The 20,417-nt window shown below is 41.3% G+C and overlaps 1 protein-coding gene across 2 annotated transcripts in view; it reads left to right on the top strand.

The window, feature by feature from the left end:
• Positions 1-13,591: 13,591 nt before the first annotated feature.
• FNIP1 (folliculin interacting protein 1) overlaps positions 13,592-20,417 on the top strand; it is a 123,141-nt gene continuing 116,315 nt past the window's right edge. The window contains exon 1 of one of the 2 annotated variants that reach the window (XM_069591603.1): positions 13,592-13,912. In XM_069591603.1, coding sequence (XP_069447704.1) covers positions 13,821-13,912 — 92 coding nt within the window. In that variant the 5' untranslated portion in view covers positions 13,592-13,820. The remainder of the gene's footprint in view (positions 13,913-20,417) is intronic. The other variant, XM_069591604.1, reaches the window with a different exon arrangement.

Here is a 20,417-nt window from a genome sequence, read left to right on the forward strand (position 1 = left end):
TGGGATCTCTGGTTGTGACCTGTGAACTATTAGTTGAAGCATGTGGGATCTAGTTCCCTGACCAGGGACTGAACCCAGGCCCCCTGTATTGGGAGTGCAGAATCTTAGCCACTGAACCACCAGGGAAGTCCCATATTCTAGGGCTTCTTATATTACACTGTCTCTCTTGGTGATCTCATCTACCACTGCCATTGGTTATTATCTCTGTGCAGTTGACCCCAAATCTTTGTGAGTAACTGCCATGGATATTGGTAGTGAATATGTGTGGTGACTGGCCCTGCCTGTGTCCCCCAGAAGTTTATTGTCTTTCCTTGTGTTCCCACAGCATCTTGTACTTGTCTACATCATACTATTTATCACAATGTACTGTAATTGCCTTTCAAATTCTATAGTTTCTCCCTTCGACTATAAGATTCTTGAACGTAGAAACTACATCTTGTTCACCACTGTATTTCTGTTCCCTTCTACCTCCCTTATAATTGGATTTTAAGTTTCCAAGTCACATGATTTAGGTGGGATTGATCCCACCTTTAGTTCTAGAGGTGGGCCTTTAATGGCTCAAATCAATTACATGGCCCCCCTAACTCAGGCACAGGGATTGGTTTAGGATTAGGGGCAAGGCCTAAAATAATGTATTGGGTTAAATCTCAGCGGTTTTTCTGGGAATACTGGATATAGCCTTTTTATTATATTATTCCTCTAAGGAGAGCTGCTGGCAGCCATCTTGTGTCCACAAATGGAGGCACTGTCTGGGAATGGAGTTCACACAGAGGAATTAGAACTGGAATAGAGAAGCTAGATTCTTGATATTATTGTTGAGTCTTTGGATACAGCTGTGCCTGAACTGTTCTGTACTTTAGCTTCAGTTATGCTAGCTAATCAGTTTTTTTTTTTTTTTTGCTTAGGCTAGTTTAGTTTGGGTTTTCTATCATGTGCAACACAGAACATCCTGACTAATCGACTTACATGAGATATTTCTTGAGTTCTAAGTCTCTATAGCCAACTACTTACTTGTAATCACCACAGGGATTCTCATGGTATCTCATACTCAGCATATCCCAAATTGAATTTTTATTGCCTTGAAGCAGTTATGTCTTCTGTCATCTGTTTCAGTGTTAGATAGCTTCATCTATCCAAGTTACCTGAGCTAGAAAGTTGCTATCACCCTTTTTCTCTTACTTCCTCACAGGCAGGCAATCATGAAGTCCTGTTGATTTTGAATCCTAAAAGTCCTCAGTATTTTCCATATTCCTCCATTCCTGTGGCTGTTCTCTGAGTTCATGCCAGTATTTTCTTGCCTGGCTTAGAATAAAAACCTCTTCACTTGTTTCTCAGTCATTATTCTTGTACGCTATAGTCAATTTTTCACAATGCATCTAGAGAGAACTTTCTAAAATGCTCATCTGATCATGTCGTTTTCTGCTTAAAATCCCTTGATAGCTCCCCATGTCCTCTAGGTAAAGTCTTTTAAATGATTTTTACATAGTTTTATTAATCTAGTTCAATTTTACCATTAGATTATATTGTAGGTCACTGGATTTTTAAATTCTCTCTTGCCTCCAAGCCCTGAATGTGCTGCTCCATCTGCCTGGTACATACTTTCTATGCCCACATCTTCTTTTTTTAGCATATCCCATTTTAATTTTTAATCCAGATTTATTCCCCCTTTCAGAAAACTCCCCTTAATTCCTCCAAAAGGTTACTTGTTTTTCCTTATTTTCATCCTGTACTTGCCCATATCATAGCATTTATTATAATATAACATCATGTAATTGCCTGTCAAGTTCTGTTTCCTTTTGTATACTTCCAGTAGAATTCCATGTGAAGATTTCAAGCCAATTTTATGTTGAAGATAAAAGTTTGATTCCTTAAAAGCACTTATCACAATCTGTAATAACTTATTTACTTGTTGGTTTCTTAAGGGTGAGGGCTCTAACTGTCTTGTACATTATTGCATTCTTAGCACCTGGAACTAAGCAGGTGTTTGATTTCATCATCTTTATTAGATTACCATGTGAAGTTCTCTAATATCTTCCATCTCAAAAAAAAAAAAAAAAAGACAAATTTCCCTCTCCCATCTCCTCTCAATCCCCATTTTTTTCTGCTCCTTATCTCAGTGAAGCAGAGTAGTTCTCTATACTTGCTTTATTACTCCCTCCCTACTCTTCCTTTTTTGAGTTCCCTCCATTCTGGCTTTTGCTCTGCTTTCTATTGAAACTGTTCTTGTCAAGATGTCTATGTTGACAATTCTAATGGACACTTAAACTTTCAGTAACATTCAACACAGTTGATGTCTTCTTCCTTTTGGGGGTTATTTCCTTCTTTTGTCTTACTACTACTCATCCTTCTTTGTTGAGTCCTTCTCGTAAAGACTTGTAAGTGGTGTCCTCTCTGAATATTAGTGCTGGACTCTTTACTATACATACATATTCTGTCTAGGAAAACTCATTCATTCTGTTATTTTGAATTCTGTGTATGAGCTGATGTCTAGCAAATTTTTCTTCAGTCCTGCCTTCTCCTCATATATTCGACTCAGAATCTCCAGGTGGATAGCTAGTAGTCATTCAAACTTAATATAGCCAAACTGAATATGCTAGATTTTCCTCTTTAAACCTATAATTTCACTCATCTTTCCATCAGGAAATTACTTCCAGCTGGTTGCTCAAGGCAAAAACCTAGGAGTCAATCTTTAGTTTATCTTTCTTTCACTTCTACTATAAATCCTATTAGTTCTGTCTTCAAAATGGTAAGCTAACATCAACTCTTGCCTAAAATACATGGTCTACCCCTATATAGTTTCTCTCTTACCATTCTTATTCTTTTATACTTCTTTCTCCACAGAGAAACCAGAGTAATCTTCTAAAATCATAAATTCTATCATGTCCCTTTCCTGTTTTTAAATTCCTTTAGTAGTTTATATCACACTTGATCCAATCTCTTTTGCATGATTTATAAGGTTCTATATAATCTGGCTCCATGTCGCCATTTAAACCATATCTCAAACATCTTCCCCCTCCCAGAGTATATTCAGCTGTATTAGCCTCTTTTTTTTTTTTCTCTTCAGAGAGGAGAAACCCCTTCCTGTCTCAGAATGTTTGTATTTTTCATCTCTCTTCTATAATGTTATTTACCATCATCTTCCCATGGCTTGTCCCTTTTCATTCTTTAGACCTCAGTTCAAATCCCACATCTTTGGAGAGGACTTTCCTGACCACCATATCTAAATTTGGCTCCCTCCAGTTGTATACTATTAACTCTTTCTTTCCTAACTTTTAGCACTACTTGCAAACATTTTGTTTACTTCGCCTCTTCCCACTAAGAACTAAGTTTCTGAAAGTAGGAATAGACAGCCAGAACATCGAATTAAGACCCTTGAGGGACTGAAGAAATATTTGTTAAATAATGATTGTTTGTTTTCTGTTGCCTCAAACGACTGCCATTCCTATATTATACAGCAGTAAATCACTGGTTGGCTTAACAGTTTTTAAAACTGAGGTACTCTGAGTCCATCTAAGTGTCATTCAAGAAGTTTTACTTGATCGTCTTGATTCAACTATCTTGTTCTGAGATGTTATCAATGAAATCTAATTTGTTTCAGAATTCAGCACAATTGGGGTTGTGCTTATTAGCATGGTGGTTAAAGGAGCAAGATTGCTGTTTTATTGGTACCTTTCCCTGTATCTGATAACTAGAAAATGGCTGTAGGGAGGAGTGTGCCTCTTTTCTATGTTATTGGAATCAGGTGGACAGAGACCCAAAGGCCGCTGGGGTTTGCACAGAGGCTAAATTTTCTACTCCTGAGTGTGGGCCTTATGTCTAACTTTCTAACCCAACAGCTCCACATTTATATGTTATTAATGAATAATTATTTTATTTTATTTCTCACACTTCCTTCTTGCCCCTAAATATAAAGAGGCTACTTTAAGACACCTCAGTTTCTCTGTGAAAAGAGGTCATGTTGAGTAAAAGGGGAAACAAAGATAATCTACACTGTCACTGAACTTGAAAATATTTTCAGTTTAATCTGCATAATTAGGTATAGTTATATGTCCTCTTTTATGGCAAACCTGTATCATTTCAGTGCCCTCTAAGTCTATAATTTGAATATTACACTATAACGTAAAGGAAATGTGATGAATGATAGCAAGTATTGGGTTGGCCAAAAAGTTCCTTCAGTTTTAAAATAAAAATAGAAGATACTTTATCATTTTTACTAAGAACTTCATTGTACAATGAATTCAATGTTTTATTCCACTACCTTCTGCCATTTTTCAGGCAGCTTCATAATTTCATCTTCCCCAAACTTTTTATCTTTTTGAGCAAAACTATTACAGGTGCCTTTTACAGTCTTCAGGAATTGAAATTTTTTCCCTTAATTAGTTAGTTCAGTAACTCAGTCGTGTCCAACTCTTTGCAACCCCATGAACAGCAACACGCCAGGCCTCCCTGTCCATCACCAACTGCCAGGGTCTATCCAAACCCATATCAATTGAGTCAGTGATGCCATGCAGGCATCTCATCCTCTGTCGTCCCCTTCTCCTCCTGCCCTCAATCTTTCCCAGCATCAGGGTCTTTTCCAATGAGTCAGTTCTTCGCATCACGTGGCCAAAGTATTGGAGTTTCAGCTTCAACATCAGTCCTTCCAATGAACACACACATGATCTCCTTTAGGATGGACTGGTTGAATCTCCTTGTAGTCCCAGGGACTCTCAAGAGTCTTCTCCAACACCACAGTTCAAAAGCAGCAATTCTTTGGTGCTCAGCTTTCTTTATAGTCCAACTCTCACATCCATACATGACTACTGGAAAAACGAAAGCCTTGACTAGATGGACTTTGTTGACAAAGTAATGTCTCTGCTTTTTAATATGCTGTCTATCCTGGAATGAGAAGTGAAGTGGGCCTTAGAAAGCATCACTACAAACAAAGCTAGTGGAGGTGAAGGAATTCCAGTTGAGCTATTTCAAATCCTGGATGATAATGCTGTGAAAGTGCTGCACTCAGTATGTCACCAGATTTGGAAAACTCAGCAGTGGCCACAGGAATGGAAAAGGTCAGTTTTCATTCCAATCCCAAATAAAGGCAATGCCAAAGAATGCTCAAACTACAGCACAATTGCACTCATCTCACATGCTAGTAAAGTAATGCTCCAAATTATCCAAGCCAGGCTTCAGCAATATGTGAACTGGGAAATTCCAGATGTTCAACCTGGTTTTAGAAAAGGCAGAGGAACCAGAGATCAAATTGCCAACATCCGCTGGATCATCAAGAAAGCAAGAGAGTTCCAGAAAAGCATCTATTTCTGCTTTATTGACTATGCCAAAGCCTTTGACTGTGTGGATCACAATAAACTGTGGAAAATTCTGAAAGAGATGGGAATACCAGACCATCTAACCTGCCTCTTGAGAAATCTGTATGCAGGCCAGGAAGCAACAGTTAGAACTGGACATGGAACAACAGACTGGTTCCAAATAGGAAAAGGAGTACGTCAAGGCTGTATATTGTCACCCTGCTTATTTAACTTATATGCAGAGTACATCATGAGAAACCCTGGGCTGGAAGAAGCATAAGCTGGAATCAAGATAGCTGGGAGAAATATCAATAACCTCAGATATGCAGATGACACCACCCTTAAGGCAGAAAGTGAAGAGGAGCTAAAGAGCCTCTCGATGAAAGTGAAAGAGGAGAGAGAAAAAGTTGGCTTAAAGCTCAACATTCAGAAAATGAAGATCATGGCATCTGGTCCCATCACTTCATGGGAAATAGATGGGGAAACAGTGGAAACAGTGTCAGACTTTATTTGGGGGGGCTCCAAAATGACTGCAGATGGTGATTGCAGCCATGAAATTAAAAGACACTTACTCCTTGGAAGGAAAGTTATGAACAACCTAGACAGCATATTAAAAAGCAGAGACATTACTTTGCCAACAAAGGTCCGTCTAGTCAAGCCTATGGTTTTTCCAGTGGTCATGTATGGATGTGAGAGTAGGACTGTGAAGAAAGCTGAGCACCGAAGAATTGATGCTTTTGAACTGTGGTGTTGGAGAAGACTCTTGAGAGTCCCTTGGATGGCAAGGAGATCCAACCAGTCCGTTCTAAAGGAGATCTATCATGGGTGTTCATTGGAAGGACTGTTACTGAAGCTTAAACTCCAATACTTGGCCACCTCATACGAACAGTGACTCATTGGGAAAGACTGATTCTGGGAGGGATTAGGGGTAGGAGGATAAGGGGATGACAGAGGATGAGATGGCTGGATGGCATCACCAACTCGATGAACATGAGTTTGAGTAAACTCTGGGAGTTGGTGATGGACAGGGAGGCCTGGCGTGCTACAATTCATGGGGTTGCAAAGAGTTGGACACGACTGAGTGATTGAACTGAACTGAACTGAACTGAGGTTGGTCATAACTTTCCTTCCAAGGAGTAAGCATCTTAATTTCATGGTTCCAGTCACCATCTGCAGTGATTTTGGAGCCCCCCAAAAATAAAGTCAGCCACTGTTTCACCATCTATTTGCCATGAACTCATGGGACTGGATGTCATGTTCTTTGTTTTCTGAATGTTGCGCTTTAGCCAACTCTTTCAATCTCTTTCACTTTCATCGAGAGGCTCTTTAGTTCTTCACTTTTTGCCATAAGGGTGGTGTCATCTGCATATCTGAGGTTATTGATATTTCTCCCGGCAATCTTGATTCCAGCTTGTGCTTCTTCCAGCCCAGGGTTTCTCATGATATACTCTGCATATAAGTTAAATAAGCACGGTGACAATATACAGCCTTGACGTACTCCTTTTCCTATTTGGAACCAGTCTGTTGTTCCATGTCCAGTTCTAACTGTTGCTTCCTGACCTGCATACAGGTTCCTCAAGAAGCAGATCAGGTGGTCTGGTATTCCCATCTCTTTCAGAATTTTCCACAGTTTATTGTGATCCACACAGTCAAAGGCTTTGGCATAGTCAATAAAGCAGAAATAGATGTTTTTCTGGAACTCTCTTGCTTTCTTGATGATCCAGCGGATGTTGGCAATTTGATCTCTGGTTCCTCTGCCTTTTCTAAAACCAGGTTGAACATCTGGAATTTCCCAGTTCACGTATTGCTGAAGCCTGGCTTGGAGAATTTGGAGCATTACTTTACTAGCATGTGAGATGAGTGCAATTGTGCTGTAGTTTGAGCATTCTTTGGCATTGCCTTTATTTGGGATTGGAATGAAAACTGACCTTTTCCATTCCTGTGGCCACTGCTGAGTTTTCCAAATTTGCTGGCATATCGAGTGCAGCACTTTCACAGCATCATCTTTCAGGATTTGAAGCAGCTCAACTGGAATTCCATCACCTCCACCAGCTTTGTTCATAGTGATGTTTCCTAAGGCCCACTTGACTTCACATTTCAGAATGTCTGGCTCTAGGTAAGTGTGAGTGATCACACCATCATGATTATCTGGGTTGTGAAGATCTTTTTTGTACAGTCTTCTATGTATTCTTGCCACCTCCTCTTGATATCTTCTGCTTCTGTTAGGTCCATACCATTTCTGTCCTTTACTGAGCCCATCTTTGCATGAAATGTTTCCTTGGTATCTCTAATTTTCTTGAATAGATCTCTAGTCTTTCCCATTCTATTGTTTTCCTCTGTTTCTTTGTATTGATCACTGAGGAAGGCTTTCTTATCTCTCCTTGCTATTCTTTGAAACTCTGCATTCAAATGGGTGTATCTTTCCTTTTCTCCTTTGCTTTTCACTTCTCTTCTTTTCACAGATATTTGTAAGGTGTCCTCAGACAGCCCTTTTGCTTGTTTGCATTTCTTTTTCTTGGGGATAGTGTTGATTCCTGTCTCCTGTACAATGTCATGAACCTCCGTCCATAGTTCATCAGGCACACTGTCTATCAGATCTAGTCCCTTAAATCCACTTCTCACTTCCACTGTATAGTCATAAGGGATTTGATTTAGGTCATACCAGAATGGCCTCGGAGAAGGCAATGGCACCCCACTCCAGTATTCTTGCCTGGAAAATCCCATGGACTGAGGAGCCTGGACTGCTGCAGTCTATGGGGTTGCGAAGAGTTGGACATGACTGTGCAACTTCCCTTTCACTTTTCACTTTCATGTATTGAAGAAGGAAATGGCAACCCACTCCATTGTTCTTGCCTGGAGAATCCCAGGGATGGGGGAGGCTGGTGGGCTGCCGTCTATGGGGTCACACAGAGTCGGACACGACTGAAGTGACTTAGCAGTAGCAGCAGAATGGTCTAGTGGTTTTCCCCACATTCTTTAATTTAAGTCTGAATTTGGCAATAAGAAGTTAATGATCTGAGCCACAGTCAGCTCCTGGTCTTGTTTATGCTGACTGTATAGAGCTCTCCATCTTTGGCTGCAAAGAATATAATCACTCTGATTTCAGTGTTGGCCATCTGATGATGTCCATGTGTAGAGTCTTCTCTTGTGTGGTTGGAAGAGGGTGTTTGCTATGATCAGTGTGTTCTCTTGGCAGAACTCTATTAGCCTTTGCCCTGCTTCATTCCGTATTCCAAGGCCAAATTTGCCTGTTACTCCAGGTGTTTCTTGACTTCCTACTTTTGCATTCCAGTCCCCTATAATGAAAAGGACATCATTTTGGGGGGGTTAGTTCTAGAAGTTCTTGGACCTCTTCATAGAACCATTCAACTTCAGCTTCTTCAGCGTTACTGGTTGGGGCATAGACTTGGATTACCATGATACTGAGAGAATTTTGCAAAGACTGAAATAAATGGAAATCTGAAGGTCCAATGTCTGGTGAATACAGTGAATGACAGAACTTCCCAGTCAAGTGTAAAAGTTTTTGCCTTGTCATCGAAGAAATGTGCGGTGTTTTGTTACCCTGATGGGGGGTTATGCGTTTTCTGTTGACTAATTGCAGATGCTTTTCAGCTTGTCTAATTGGGAGTACTTATTGGCAGTACTTATTGCAATTAATCATTTGGCTTTCTGGAAGGAGCTCATAATAGTGGACTCTTTTCCAATCCCACCATTTTTACAACACCTTGGATGAAAACCAGCCTTTGGCATGTTTGGTGGTGGTTCATTTCACTTGCCCTATGATCTCTTCCACTCATTGCCCATTTCAGTTTATTTTTAAAACAGAACATTTTCATTATTTTTAAGTAGAGAACTGCATGAGGAAATACGGTCAAGAAGTTTTTTTTCGCTTAACTTATGTGGAACCCAAACATCAAAGTAGTTAACATAACTGAGCTGGTACAAATGATTTCGTCACTTGATTTGGATATTTTGAGCATGTCAGCTATCTTCCATGTAGTATAACATTGGTTATTCTCAATTAATGTCTCAGTTTGACTCGTATCAACTACAACTTGTCCAACCAACTGTGGAGCATTATCCAGTGAGAAATCTCCAGCACAAAACATAGTAAACCACTTTTGAAACATTCAATCAGTCATAGCAGCTTCTCCATACAAAAATAATTATGCATACATCTTTTTTTCCATTTCAGTTGTTTTTACCTTTCTTGAAATAATAAAGCATAATATGTCAAAATGTTGCTTTTTCCTTCCATCTTCAATATTAAAATCACTACACAAAAATTCACCAATTTTTATGTTTTTTTAAAAAACACATGCTGATATGACAGTTGTCACAGGACAATCTAATAAAACTGTTTTAAGTGAAAGACAACGAAGCATTGCTAGAGCCAATGTATGGGAAAAAACAACTGAACGTTTTGGCTAACCCAATAAATTTTGTCTTTTTTCTGTACCTTTCAAGTATAAGATAAAATGAGACCACAGAAATGAAGATGTTACTTGATTCAGTTCAGTTCAGTCGCTCAGTCGTGTCCGACTCTTTGCGACCCCATGAATCGCAGCACGCCAGGCCTCCCTGTCCATCACCAACTCCCGGAGTTCACTCAGACTCACGTCCATCGAGTCAGTGATGCCATCCAGCCATCTCATCCTCTGTCGTCCCCTTCTCCCCCTGCCCCCAATCCCTCCCAGCATCAGAGTCTTTTCCAGTGACTCAACTCTTTGCATGAGGTGGTCATAGTACTGGAGTTTCAGCTTTAGCATCATTCCTTCCAAAGAAATCCCAGGGCTGATTTCCTTCAGAATGGGCTGGTTGGATCTCCTTGCAGTCCAAGGGACTCTCAAGAGTCTTCTCCAACACCACAGTTCAAAAGCATCAATTCTTTGGTGCTCAGCTTTCTTCACAGTCCAACTCTCACATCCATACATGACCACTGGAAAAACCGTAGGCTTGACTAGACGGACCTTTGTTGGCAAAGTAATGTCTCTGCTTTTGAATATGCTATCTAGGTTGATCATAACTTTTCTTCCAATGAGTAAGGGTCTTTTAATTTTATGGCTGCAATCACCATCTGCAGTCATTTTGGAGCCCCCCCCCAAATAAAGTCTGACACTGTTTCCACTGTTTCCCCATCTATTTCCCATGAAGTGATGGGACCAGATGCCATGGTCTTCATTTTCTGAATGTTGAGCTTTAAGCCAACTTTTTCACTCTGCACTTTCACTTTCATACAGAATACTAAAAGTATCTCTTACGCAAGTTTATGTTCTTTTCCTTACTATTACCTATAATTATCCATGAAGTAACTTTTTCCCAAGATGAAAGCACAAAAGGTTATTGTATTTAGAAACTTCTGAGGGGACATGGAACTTCTAGACTTCTCTGTGCCAGCCATGAATCAGCCATGATTTCTCATCATGTCATTTGCCTTATATAGACAGACTTGAGTCCATTTCCACTAACACTCATTTAGTGATACTTGCTAGTGTAAAAACAAAACTTCCCAAAATGACTGCTTCATTAATTGACTTATAGGATGTGCATTTTCTCACTTTAAAAAATTGCACTGACTTCATTTTTTGTTTATAAAAGTTTTATTCTGCATTCATATTTTGTGAGAAAAATATACATAGTGTATTTTGCCTCATTAGAAATCTTTCAGTGTTTGGCACTACAGAATTAAGATATCTTAAGTTTATAGGGGAATACAGTCTTACTATTTTGAGCTTGTATTGCTCAGTAATTCTGGAGCTTGAGCAATGTATGGAGGAACTTTGAGTGATTCTTAACCCGAGCACTTCAGATGTCACCTCCTCAAAGAGGCCTCCCCTACTCACTCATTTTATTGCGCAATTTTCACTCACAACAGTAGTAGTTTCAAACTACCTTTTACTTATTGTCTCTTCATATAGAAGATCCCCTGGAGAAGGAAATGGCAACCCAACTCCCATACTCTCACCTGGAGAATTCCATGGTTGGAGGAGCCTGGTTGGCTACAGTCCATGGAGGGGTGGGGGTGGAGGGGGGCACATCACAGAGTCAGACACAACTTGGCAACTAAATCAAATCTCCAAAACCCAAAAACATATAGAAATTTAGCCCTGTCTTTTTTGTTTACTTTGGATCCCCAGTGCCTAGGCCAGGGGCACTTAAACGTTGTGGAATGAATATATTAGTTTTTTAAAAAATTATTTCTTTATGGCTGTGCTGGCTCTTCCTTGCTGCATGTGGGCTTTTCTCTAGTTGCAGCATGCAGGGCTGCTCTCTAGTTGTGAGACACAGGCTTCTCATTGAAGTGGCTTCTCTTATTGCAGAACACTGGCTCAGTAGTTGTGGCGCATGGGTTTAGTTCCCCCCAGGGCATGTGGACCCTCTCTGGAGTCTAACCCTTATCCCGTGTTGTTAGGCAGATTCTTCACTGGATCACCAGGGAAGTCTTGAAATTAGTTTCTTAACTGCCTACAAATAGCATTTTAAAAATTATTAGCATTGAAACTATGGTTTTTCCTGTGGTCATGTATGGATGTGAGAGTTGGACTGTGAAGAAGGCTGAGCACCGAAGAACTGATGCTTTTGAACTGTGGTTGTCGGAGAAGACTCTTGAGAGTCCCTTGGACTGGAAGGAGATCCAACCAGTCCATTCTGAAGGAAATCAGCCCTGGGATTTCTTTGGAAGGAATGATGCTAAAGCTGAAACTCCAGTACTATGACCACCTCATGCGAAGAGTTGACTCATTGGAAAAGACTCTGACGCTGGGAGGGATTGGAGGCAGGAGGAGAAGGGGACGACAGGGGATGAGATGGCTGGATGGCATCACTGACTCGATGGACATGAGTCTGAGTGAACTCCAGGAGTTGGTGGTGGACAGGGAGGCCTGGTGTGCTGCGATTCATGGGGTCGCAAAGAGTCGGACACGACTGAACAACTGAACTGAACTGAACATTGAAACTTGATTGTTATATGACCACTGATATATTCTCTGCGATATATACTCTGCCTATTACTTTTCTTTTTTTCTATATGAGACCACTTATTTTATAGCATAAACTCAAGCTGCAAATCATGTGAGTTGGTAGCCACTTAAAGAAAAAACAATTTGATTTGTATGCTTAGGTAAATGAAATTCTCAACGAAGTGTTTTAATCTGACCTTCCAAACCACATACCAGTAATTTCCCGACATCCATCTCTGTTAGAGAATTGCATCCCCATGGTACAAAATTCCTCATCCTGGAGTGGCAGTGGGTGAAAGGGTAGGGGTACTTAAGATCTGTAAGACCAATTTGATCCAAATCCTGATAAACTTTGGTTCCCTAGGTTTAAGTAGTGTGGAAGTTCAAATGTTTGTTGCTCAGTGGTGTCCAACTCTTTGCGACTCCATGGACAGCAGCTGGCCAGGCTCCTCTGTCTATGGGATTCTCCAGGCAAGAATACTGGAGTGGGTTGCCATTTCCTTCTCCAGGGGATCTTCTCGGCCCAGGGATCAAACCCGGGTCTCCTGCATTGCAGGCAGATTCTTTACCGTCTGAGCCACCAGGGAAGCCAAATTTAAGTAGGCTGTAAGGTCATTTATGAGCAATGTTTTTCTTTGGAAAAGGTATTCTGCCAATTAAAACTCATTTGCTCACAATTTCACATACCTCGTCATTTCTCCATACCTCGTCACTGAGTGTAAATCTCGAGCCTTCTATGGTTAACTCTTCCAAGGGGCTAATTTCTGGTATGTCAGGGTTCGAGGCGCTACCGGGAAATATTGGTGGGGGGGGCCCGCTGCCCGCGGAGTGTCGCGGCAGGGTCCTCTACCAGACCCAAGAGCCAGTCTTGCACAGTCAAGCTCTGAGCAAAAACCACTCCGTGGCCCGCCTGGGCGGGCCTGTGGCCTCGGGCTTTAAGTCCAGTCCGTGCCGCAGTCCCCGGGGTAGGCTCGCGCGCCTTTTCTGCTCCGGGGGCCGCCAGACTCCACCTGGCGCCTATGTATGGAGGTGCTAAGCCACATAGATTGAGGAGAGGACGGCGGGAAAGGGTCGGTTGCTAGTGGTGCCCTGAACTTCTCTTGCGTCATGGGTGCGGGAGGTGAAGGCTTCTGTACTCCACAGGCCCTGGCGTGGTCCTCGCAGCACCCCGCCTCAGGCTCAGCTAGCAACTGAAGGCGTCACGGAGAAAGACCAGGACCGGAGCGCGTCCCTCCTCCACATCCTCAGACACAACCAGCCCCCCGCCCCTCCCCTCCGCGCATGCCCCGCCCCGTGAGCTGCCACGCGAGGCCCTCCAGCAGCCAGCCTATGGGCGCCAACTCCGCCCAGGATCCCCGCCTTGCACTCTGCTCCGCGCGCCGCCACGTGATGCGGCTCATCGCCAGCCAATGGACGCCGGCTTTGCCTCGCGCCCCGCCCCGCGCGCCGTGGCCGTTTGAAGTGACTAATTTCTGTCATATGACTGAGGCGCCTATGGGGGTGGCGGGGCAGCTCTAGCAGCGGGGGCCTGGCGAGTTCCTTGAGAAGCGACCCCGGCCTGGCCGTGGCCACCATGGCCCCTACCCTGTTCCAGAAGCTCTTCAGCAAGAGGAACGGCCTGGGAGCGCCCGGTCGGGATGCGAGGGACCCGGATTGCGCGTTCAGGTAGGTCGCCGCAGGGCGAGGGGCGAGGGGCGCGGAGCCGATGGCCTAGTGGGCTCCGGCTTCCAGAGGCGCTGAGGCTTTCTCGAAGTTCACGCTCGCGCAGTAGCGTCGCCCCGGGCCCGGGATCAGGGCCTGGGTCGGGAGGGGCAGGGCAGCTGCAGACCAGCGCTGGAGGGTTCGAGCGCGGTCCTCTGCACCCTCCCCCACGGTCGCCCCTTACCCCCTTGTCCCGGGCGGTTTGTTTACGTCTTGCTCGGCGGCCACGCGCGGCTCTGCCACTCCAGGCGGAGCATCGCGGCCTGAGCTTAGGGGCCACACGCCCTCCTGGCGAGCGTAGAGTTGGGTGCGGGCTGGATTGGACCTCAACCGCCGTCCTCCGGGCCGAAAAGTTCTCCCCTCCTCCCCGCGGCCGGTCGTCCTCTGGGTGCTCGGTTCCAGCTTGGTCGCTGTTGTGGCGAGAGCAGCACGTTTCGGCCAGCCTTCGGAGTGTAGAGAAGGCTGGAGGAGCGTATCGGCAAGCTGCCGTTCTTTCAGATTTCTTGTAAATCTAAATTAGAGGTGTGCAGATACCGGACCGAATATTGTGGCCTGAATATTGTCGAAGGAGAAATGTGAAACCTAAGAGGTTGTGACTAGAATGAAGCTGCGCTGAGTCAAATGAAGCATGGCCCTAGAATTGACCATCCCGTTGGAACTGGGTGACCCGTTCCTAAAAACGAGTCTATAAAAATTGACAACGATACCAAGATATTTTGTGGTACTACAGGCTTGGTTATTTTTTTGTTACAGTACCTGTTGCTGGTTAAAAAAAAAAAAAACTTTTTTAAGATTGTAAGACCCTGTAATATAAACCTGACTTCTAGATAAAGTTTAGTTTCGAAACTTCATTTGATGAAGAGATTATGTCTTTCAGACAGCCTTAATTATGTCTTTCCACAGCCTTGTTGCAGTGTGGAAACTTGTGAACGTAAGTAGGCTGAATGTCAAATATCACTCAGACCTGGTAGGATAGCAAAGAGCCTAGTGGTACAGTAGTACTAGGAAAAAATGAGAATCTGTTAAATTTTGGAACAGCCACGTTCTGAAATGACTGTACCGCACCGGTTTAAAAGGTTTTGCTAACTTTAAAATTATTCACCCTCTCTCACTAATGCAAGCCCCGTTAGTAGAACATTATGTAATATGTAGAATTGAAGTACTAAATGGAAAGAAATTTCACTGACTTTTAGAGGGAAAAAAATCTCAGAGGTGAACATTTTGAAACAGTACTTAATAAAGAGTTATCTAGCTTTTGTTTTTTTCTACTGGGAAGTAAGTGTCTTGCCATGCTTATCTAATGACTTTCTTTAAAGATTTCTTTAGTGATTTTCTTTTGAAAACTGAAACTGCAGTTTAGATAGTACTACATTGAAAGGGTCAGTAGAAAGCAAGTTTGGGGGCTATATTAAAAAGGTGACATTTGAATAGGCTTTCTATTTCTAGGCAAAGATTTACTTTGAGGTATCTAGATTTCCAAGCATCTCAAGTAATTGTGAAAAAAAGGTTATTATTTTTTTTAATGTAAGTCTACAATATGGTTGTGTAATACTACTTTAGAGTTGCCAAAGCACTTTCTCATCACTTATCTCATGTGATGTTTCACAACCACCATGTGAGATAGGGCAAGTAGCAGTATAGATAACTACATGATCCTTTTTTCTGTGTTAAGAATGATGTGTAAGCACAATAACTGCAGTGCAATATGGAAGGTAGTACTTTAAAAAATGTAGAAGTGTACATGTGAGAAAATGAAAACTGAGTAATGTCATATATATACCTAGCAACTTGCAAATTTGATCAACCTAAGTTGTGTGTTTTTTTTTTTAAACAATTTTATTGTTTATATACACACACACATACACACACAGAGTTGTGTATGAATTTTTAGAACACTTCATCACCCAAAGAATTTCCTCATGCCCCTTTGCTATCATTCCTTAACTCCTTCTCACCCAGGGCAATCACTGACCTGCTTTCTGTTTAATGACAGAAGTTTCGATTTTTTAAAAAATTTCATGTAAATGTAAACATACTGTTTATAGGCTTCTGTGTCTGGCTACTTTAACTCAGAGTGATTTTGAGATTCATCCAAGTTGTTGGGTTTTTTTTCTGTAGTTCCTTCAGTTTTTTTGGGTGGGTAGGGGGTTGGTGCTGAATAGTATACCACAATTTGTTTATCCGTTTGCTGGTTGGCAGACATTTTGGATTCTTCTCAAATTTGGGGTGTATTGAAGAGTGCTGCTGGTGAATGTTTGTGAACAAATCTTTATGTGGAAGTGCATTTTCGTTTCTCTTGGAGTGGGATTGCTGGGTCATATGCTTAACTTAAAAAAAATATGCCAAACTTTTCCCAAAGTAGTTGTACTATTCATAGTCCCATTAGTAATGTAGGAAGGTTACAGTTGCTTCAGATTCTCTTCAAAACCAGATATCGTTAGTCTGTTGTTTTTTTTAAAAATTAATTTATTTACTTGGTTTCACTGGATCTTGGTTGTGGCATGTGGGATCTAGCTACCTGACAAGGGATGGAACCAGGGCCCCCTCCATTGGGAGTTTAGAGTCTTGGACACTGGACTACCAGTGAAATCCCATTAGTCTGGTTTTTTAAATTAAAAAACTTTTTTTGTATTGTAAAAAATACCTAACATAAAGTTTTCCTTGTTAACCATTTTAGAATCTTTAACTTTTTTTTTCCCTTGGAGTATAGTAGATTTACAGTGTTAGTGTTAATTTCAGGTGTACAGCAAAGTGAATGTTATACATATACATACATCCACTCTTTTTAGATTCGTTTCCCATGCTAATTGGTCTAGTGGTATCTTGTGGTTTTAATTTGCCTTTCCTAAATAATAAACGATGTTTAGCATCTTTTTATGTAGCTCAATTTTTTGAATAGACTAAAATTTAGTTTTTATACCAGTACACAATGCTTTCCTTTCTAGAATCCTTTTTTGGTTTTGTTTTAGTCAGCTTAAGTTGTTAAATCAGGCTTGGACACAGTTAGCCATTGGCAGCTAACTATAGCTCAGCCTGTAAGAGTCAGTTCCTAGAGTAAGCAATATACAAGGTCCATTGGTGATAAGCCAGGAAAGGATAGGAAAGACTTGAGACAGAGAAGCCTTAGGAGCTTTTCAATATTGCCTTTCATAGTTACTTCATTGAAAAATATGGTCAGGGATTACCTACTTCCTTTCAGTTTTAAGTTCCTTACCTGACAAATTTCTGGTGCTTGTCCTGTCTAAGCTTCCAGAGCTCGAGATGAGTGTAGCATATCACAAGAATATTTGTTATCATTTATAGAAGTGAAACAGTAATTTGTTTTCATCTTTTAAAGAATTTGGGAAAGACAGTGCTTTCTAGGGGAAGATACTCTTAAATTTTCTCCACCAGGATACTTTTCAGTGGAAGTGAGAATTCAGTGTAAGTTCAATAACTTCAGTACACATAAAATAATTACTTTAAAAATAAAATTCTCAGGGGGTTCCCTGGCGGCTCAGTGGTAAAGAACCCACCTGCCAGTGCAGGAGACACAGATCAGTCCCTTATCTGGGCAGATGCCTCATGCTGTGGAGCACCTGAGCCTGTGAGACACAACTATTGAGTCTGTGTTCTAGAGCCTGGAGCCGCAGTTGCTGAAGCCTGGAGCCCTAAACCCTGCGTTCTGCAACAGAAGTCACCACGATGAGAACCCTGCGCACTTCGAGAGAGTGACTCCTGCTCACTGCAACGAGAGAAAAGCCCACTCAGCAGCGAAGACTCAGCACAGCTGAAAATAAATAAAATTATAAAAATTAGCACGAGTAAATAGAATTCTGGGGAGTTCCCTGGTGGTCCAGTGGGTAAGACTCCACACTGTAAATGCAGGGGGCCTGGGTTTGATCCCTGGTCAGGGAATTGGATCTTACATGCCTCAGCTACAAATCTGACATGCTGCAACAAAAATCAGTGATCCTTTATGCCTCAACTAAGACCTGGCATAGCCAAATAAATGTGTGTGTTAGTTGCTCAGTCGTGTCTGACTCTGCGACCCCCATGGACTGTAGTCTGCCAGGCTCCTCTGTCCATGGGATTCTCCAGGCAAGAGTACTGGAGTGGGTTGCCATTTCCTTCTTTGAGGAATCTTCCCAGGGATTGAACCTGGGTCTCCTGAATTGTAGACAGATTAATTTACATTCTGAGCCACCAGGCAAGCACAAATAAATATTTTAAAAAATTATCTTCATCTGAAAATGGTGTTATTAATAGCAACTGTGTGGCATTGTCATGAGGTATATTAGTGAAGGTAACAGTAAATTGTGTTGTGTTAATAAACTAAGTCTTAAAAAAAATTCTTGAAAGAAGTCTAATTTCATGAAGAAGATTGTTTAAAGGTAAATGTCTGTAGGATATAATTCATGTTTTGTTCAAAAAGCAGTTTCTGTATTTTCATTTTATTCCTAATGCATGAACATTTGTTCTTACACTGTCTGTAGCAGGAGTAACAACCTCTTAATTGGTTTTTCTGTCATCACTGTTGCTTTTCTGCAAACTGTTTTCAACATTCATCCCTTAAAAAAAATGCTAATTCAGATCATGATAAGCAGGCAAAATGATGTAGAATTTAAAATCTCCACAACACAGAGTTATTTTAAGGATTCAAAGAGGTAAGTCATGTTGAACACTTATACAGTGCTTAGCACATGGCTTTCACAACCAGAAGTTGTTACTATGATGATTTCATGCTTATGTATAAAGCCATTCAGTTTAGGACCAAACTCCTTAACGTGGCTTGTTGTGTGGCTTTTGTGAAATCTGTAGCCTTGAGTTCTTAATTTTTAAAAATGAGGTTATTTTTAACATAGCTATTATTCTATTATTATTATGTTTTATTACTTATTAATATTGTATATTATTCATATATCTATTAATATTGTCTATTCTTAGTCTATATTCAGATTTTCTCAAGATTTTTTTTATAGTAGGTTTGTTTGAATCAGTCTGCATATTGAGTTTGTAACTATGTGCCTAAAAACGTTTTTGTTTTTAAAATGGATCCTTTTTTCTATGAAATTTCCCATGTTCTCTTTTTGACTGTTTGATCTCTAATGATTTCCTTTAATTCACTGGTTCCCAGCAGTCCATATTTTAACCATACCCTCCAGATGATTCTGAATGCTCAAGTTTGAGAACCACTGCTACAACTTACTCTCTCTTTCCTGAAAACTTGGGTACTTGGGTTCAGGGTTTTTTTTTTTTTTAATTTAAAATATTCAACAGATTTTGCAGTGTACTTTGTATTGCATACATAGTGTCTGGTTGCCCCATTTTTAGTGATGCTAAGGTTATTAGTTGGTTTCAGACTGTTCTTACATTGTAAAATTCCTCTTTCACTATTGGTTTTAGCATTTTTTATTGATTATTGCCTGAAACCACTATCTTGTTCAGTTCAGTTCAGTCGCTCAGTCGTGTCCGACTGTTTGCGACCCCATGAATCGCAGCACGCCAGGCCTCCCTGTCCATCACCAACTCCCAGAGTTTGCTCAGACTCATGTCCGTCGAGTCATTGATGCCATCCAGCCATCTCATCCTCTGTTGTCCTCTTCTCCTCCTGCCCCTAGTCCCTCCCAGCATCAGGGGATGCAGAATGGTAATATCCTGATTCTTTAGTTCTTTCTGTGTTTATTTCTTGGTGAACTTTCTCTTACCACTTGCTTGGTTATTTGCTATAGGAACGTCAGCACCAAAGTTTGTGTATCACTTTTTAGAATAATTTATACTGAGTTAGATGAATGTCTCCATTTTAATTATCATGTTTTAGTATCACCTCTTGGATGTGTTTTAATCCATTACAGTCAAATTGGCCACATATTTGGCCAGAGCAAGACTTCTTAAGTTGACGTGATCTGATCTCATTAATCTTTGATAATTTTGTTGCTTTTTTCTGGCCTTGTCTTAATCTAGCCCTCTCCCTTTTCTATGATTTTATCACTTTGGATTTGTTCTAGGTTCTGGGGTGCCATGCTGTGGTGTTCTTTGTTTTGGGCATAATTTTACATAGCTTTTTGTTTAGCTTCTTGGAGTGATCATCTGGGCTTATCCTAATTATTCTTTCTCCAGGAAGCCTATTCTGATTTCTCCCTGTCTAAGTTAGATTTCACTTTAGTTTTCTTCCATATTTTTCTGTATTTCCTTCTGTGACATGTATCACAGCTGCCATTACTTGTCCACATCTCTCTCCTTTGCTTGCTTGAGAGCACTTTTCAACTTCAAGGTGTATTGTAGAGTTAGAACTTTGTAAGCCACATGATGAGTTGTTTGTGGGGAACAAATGCCTAGGTTCTGTCTGGAGCAGCTCAGGTAAGATGCCGTTTTCCAGGGAGAGATTATAATACTGTGGAGGCCTGTCTTGAACTCCTCGTCCGAAGGAGCAGCCCTCTCCCCTAGTCTATATCAGAGCACACTGTTTATATCCTCCATGGTTCTTTTT

The sequence above is a fragment of the Ovis canadensis genome, chromosome 5 (genome assembly GCF_042477335.2).
Source record: "Ovis canadensis isolate MfBH-ARS-UI-01 breed Bighorn chromosome 5, ARS-UI_OviCan_v2, whole genome shotgun sequence".
NCBI lineage: Eukaryota > Metazoa > Chordata > Mammalia > Artiodactyla > Bovidae > Ovis > Ovis canadensis.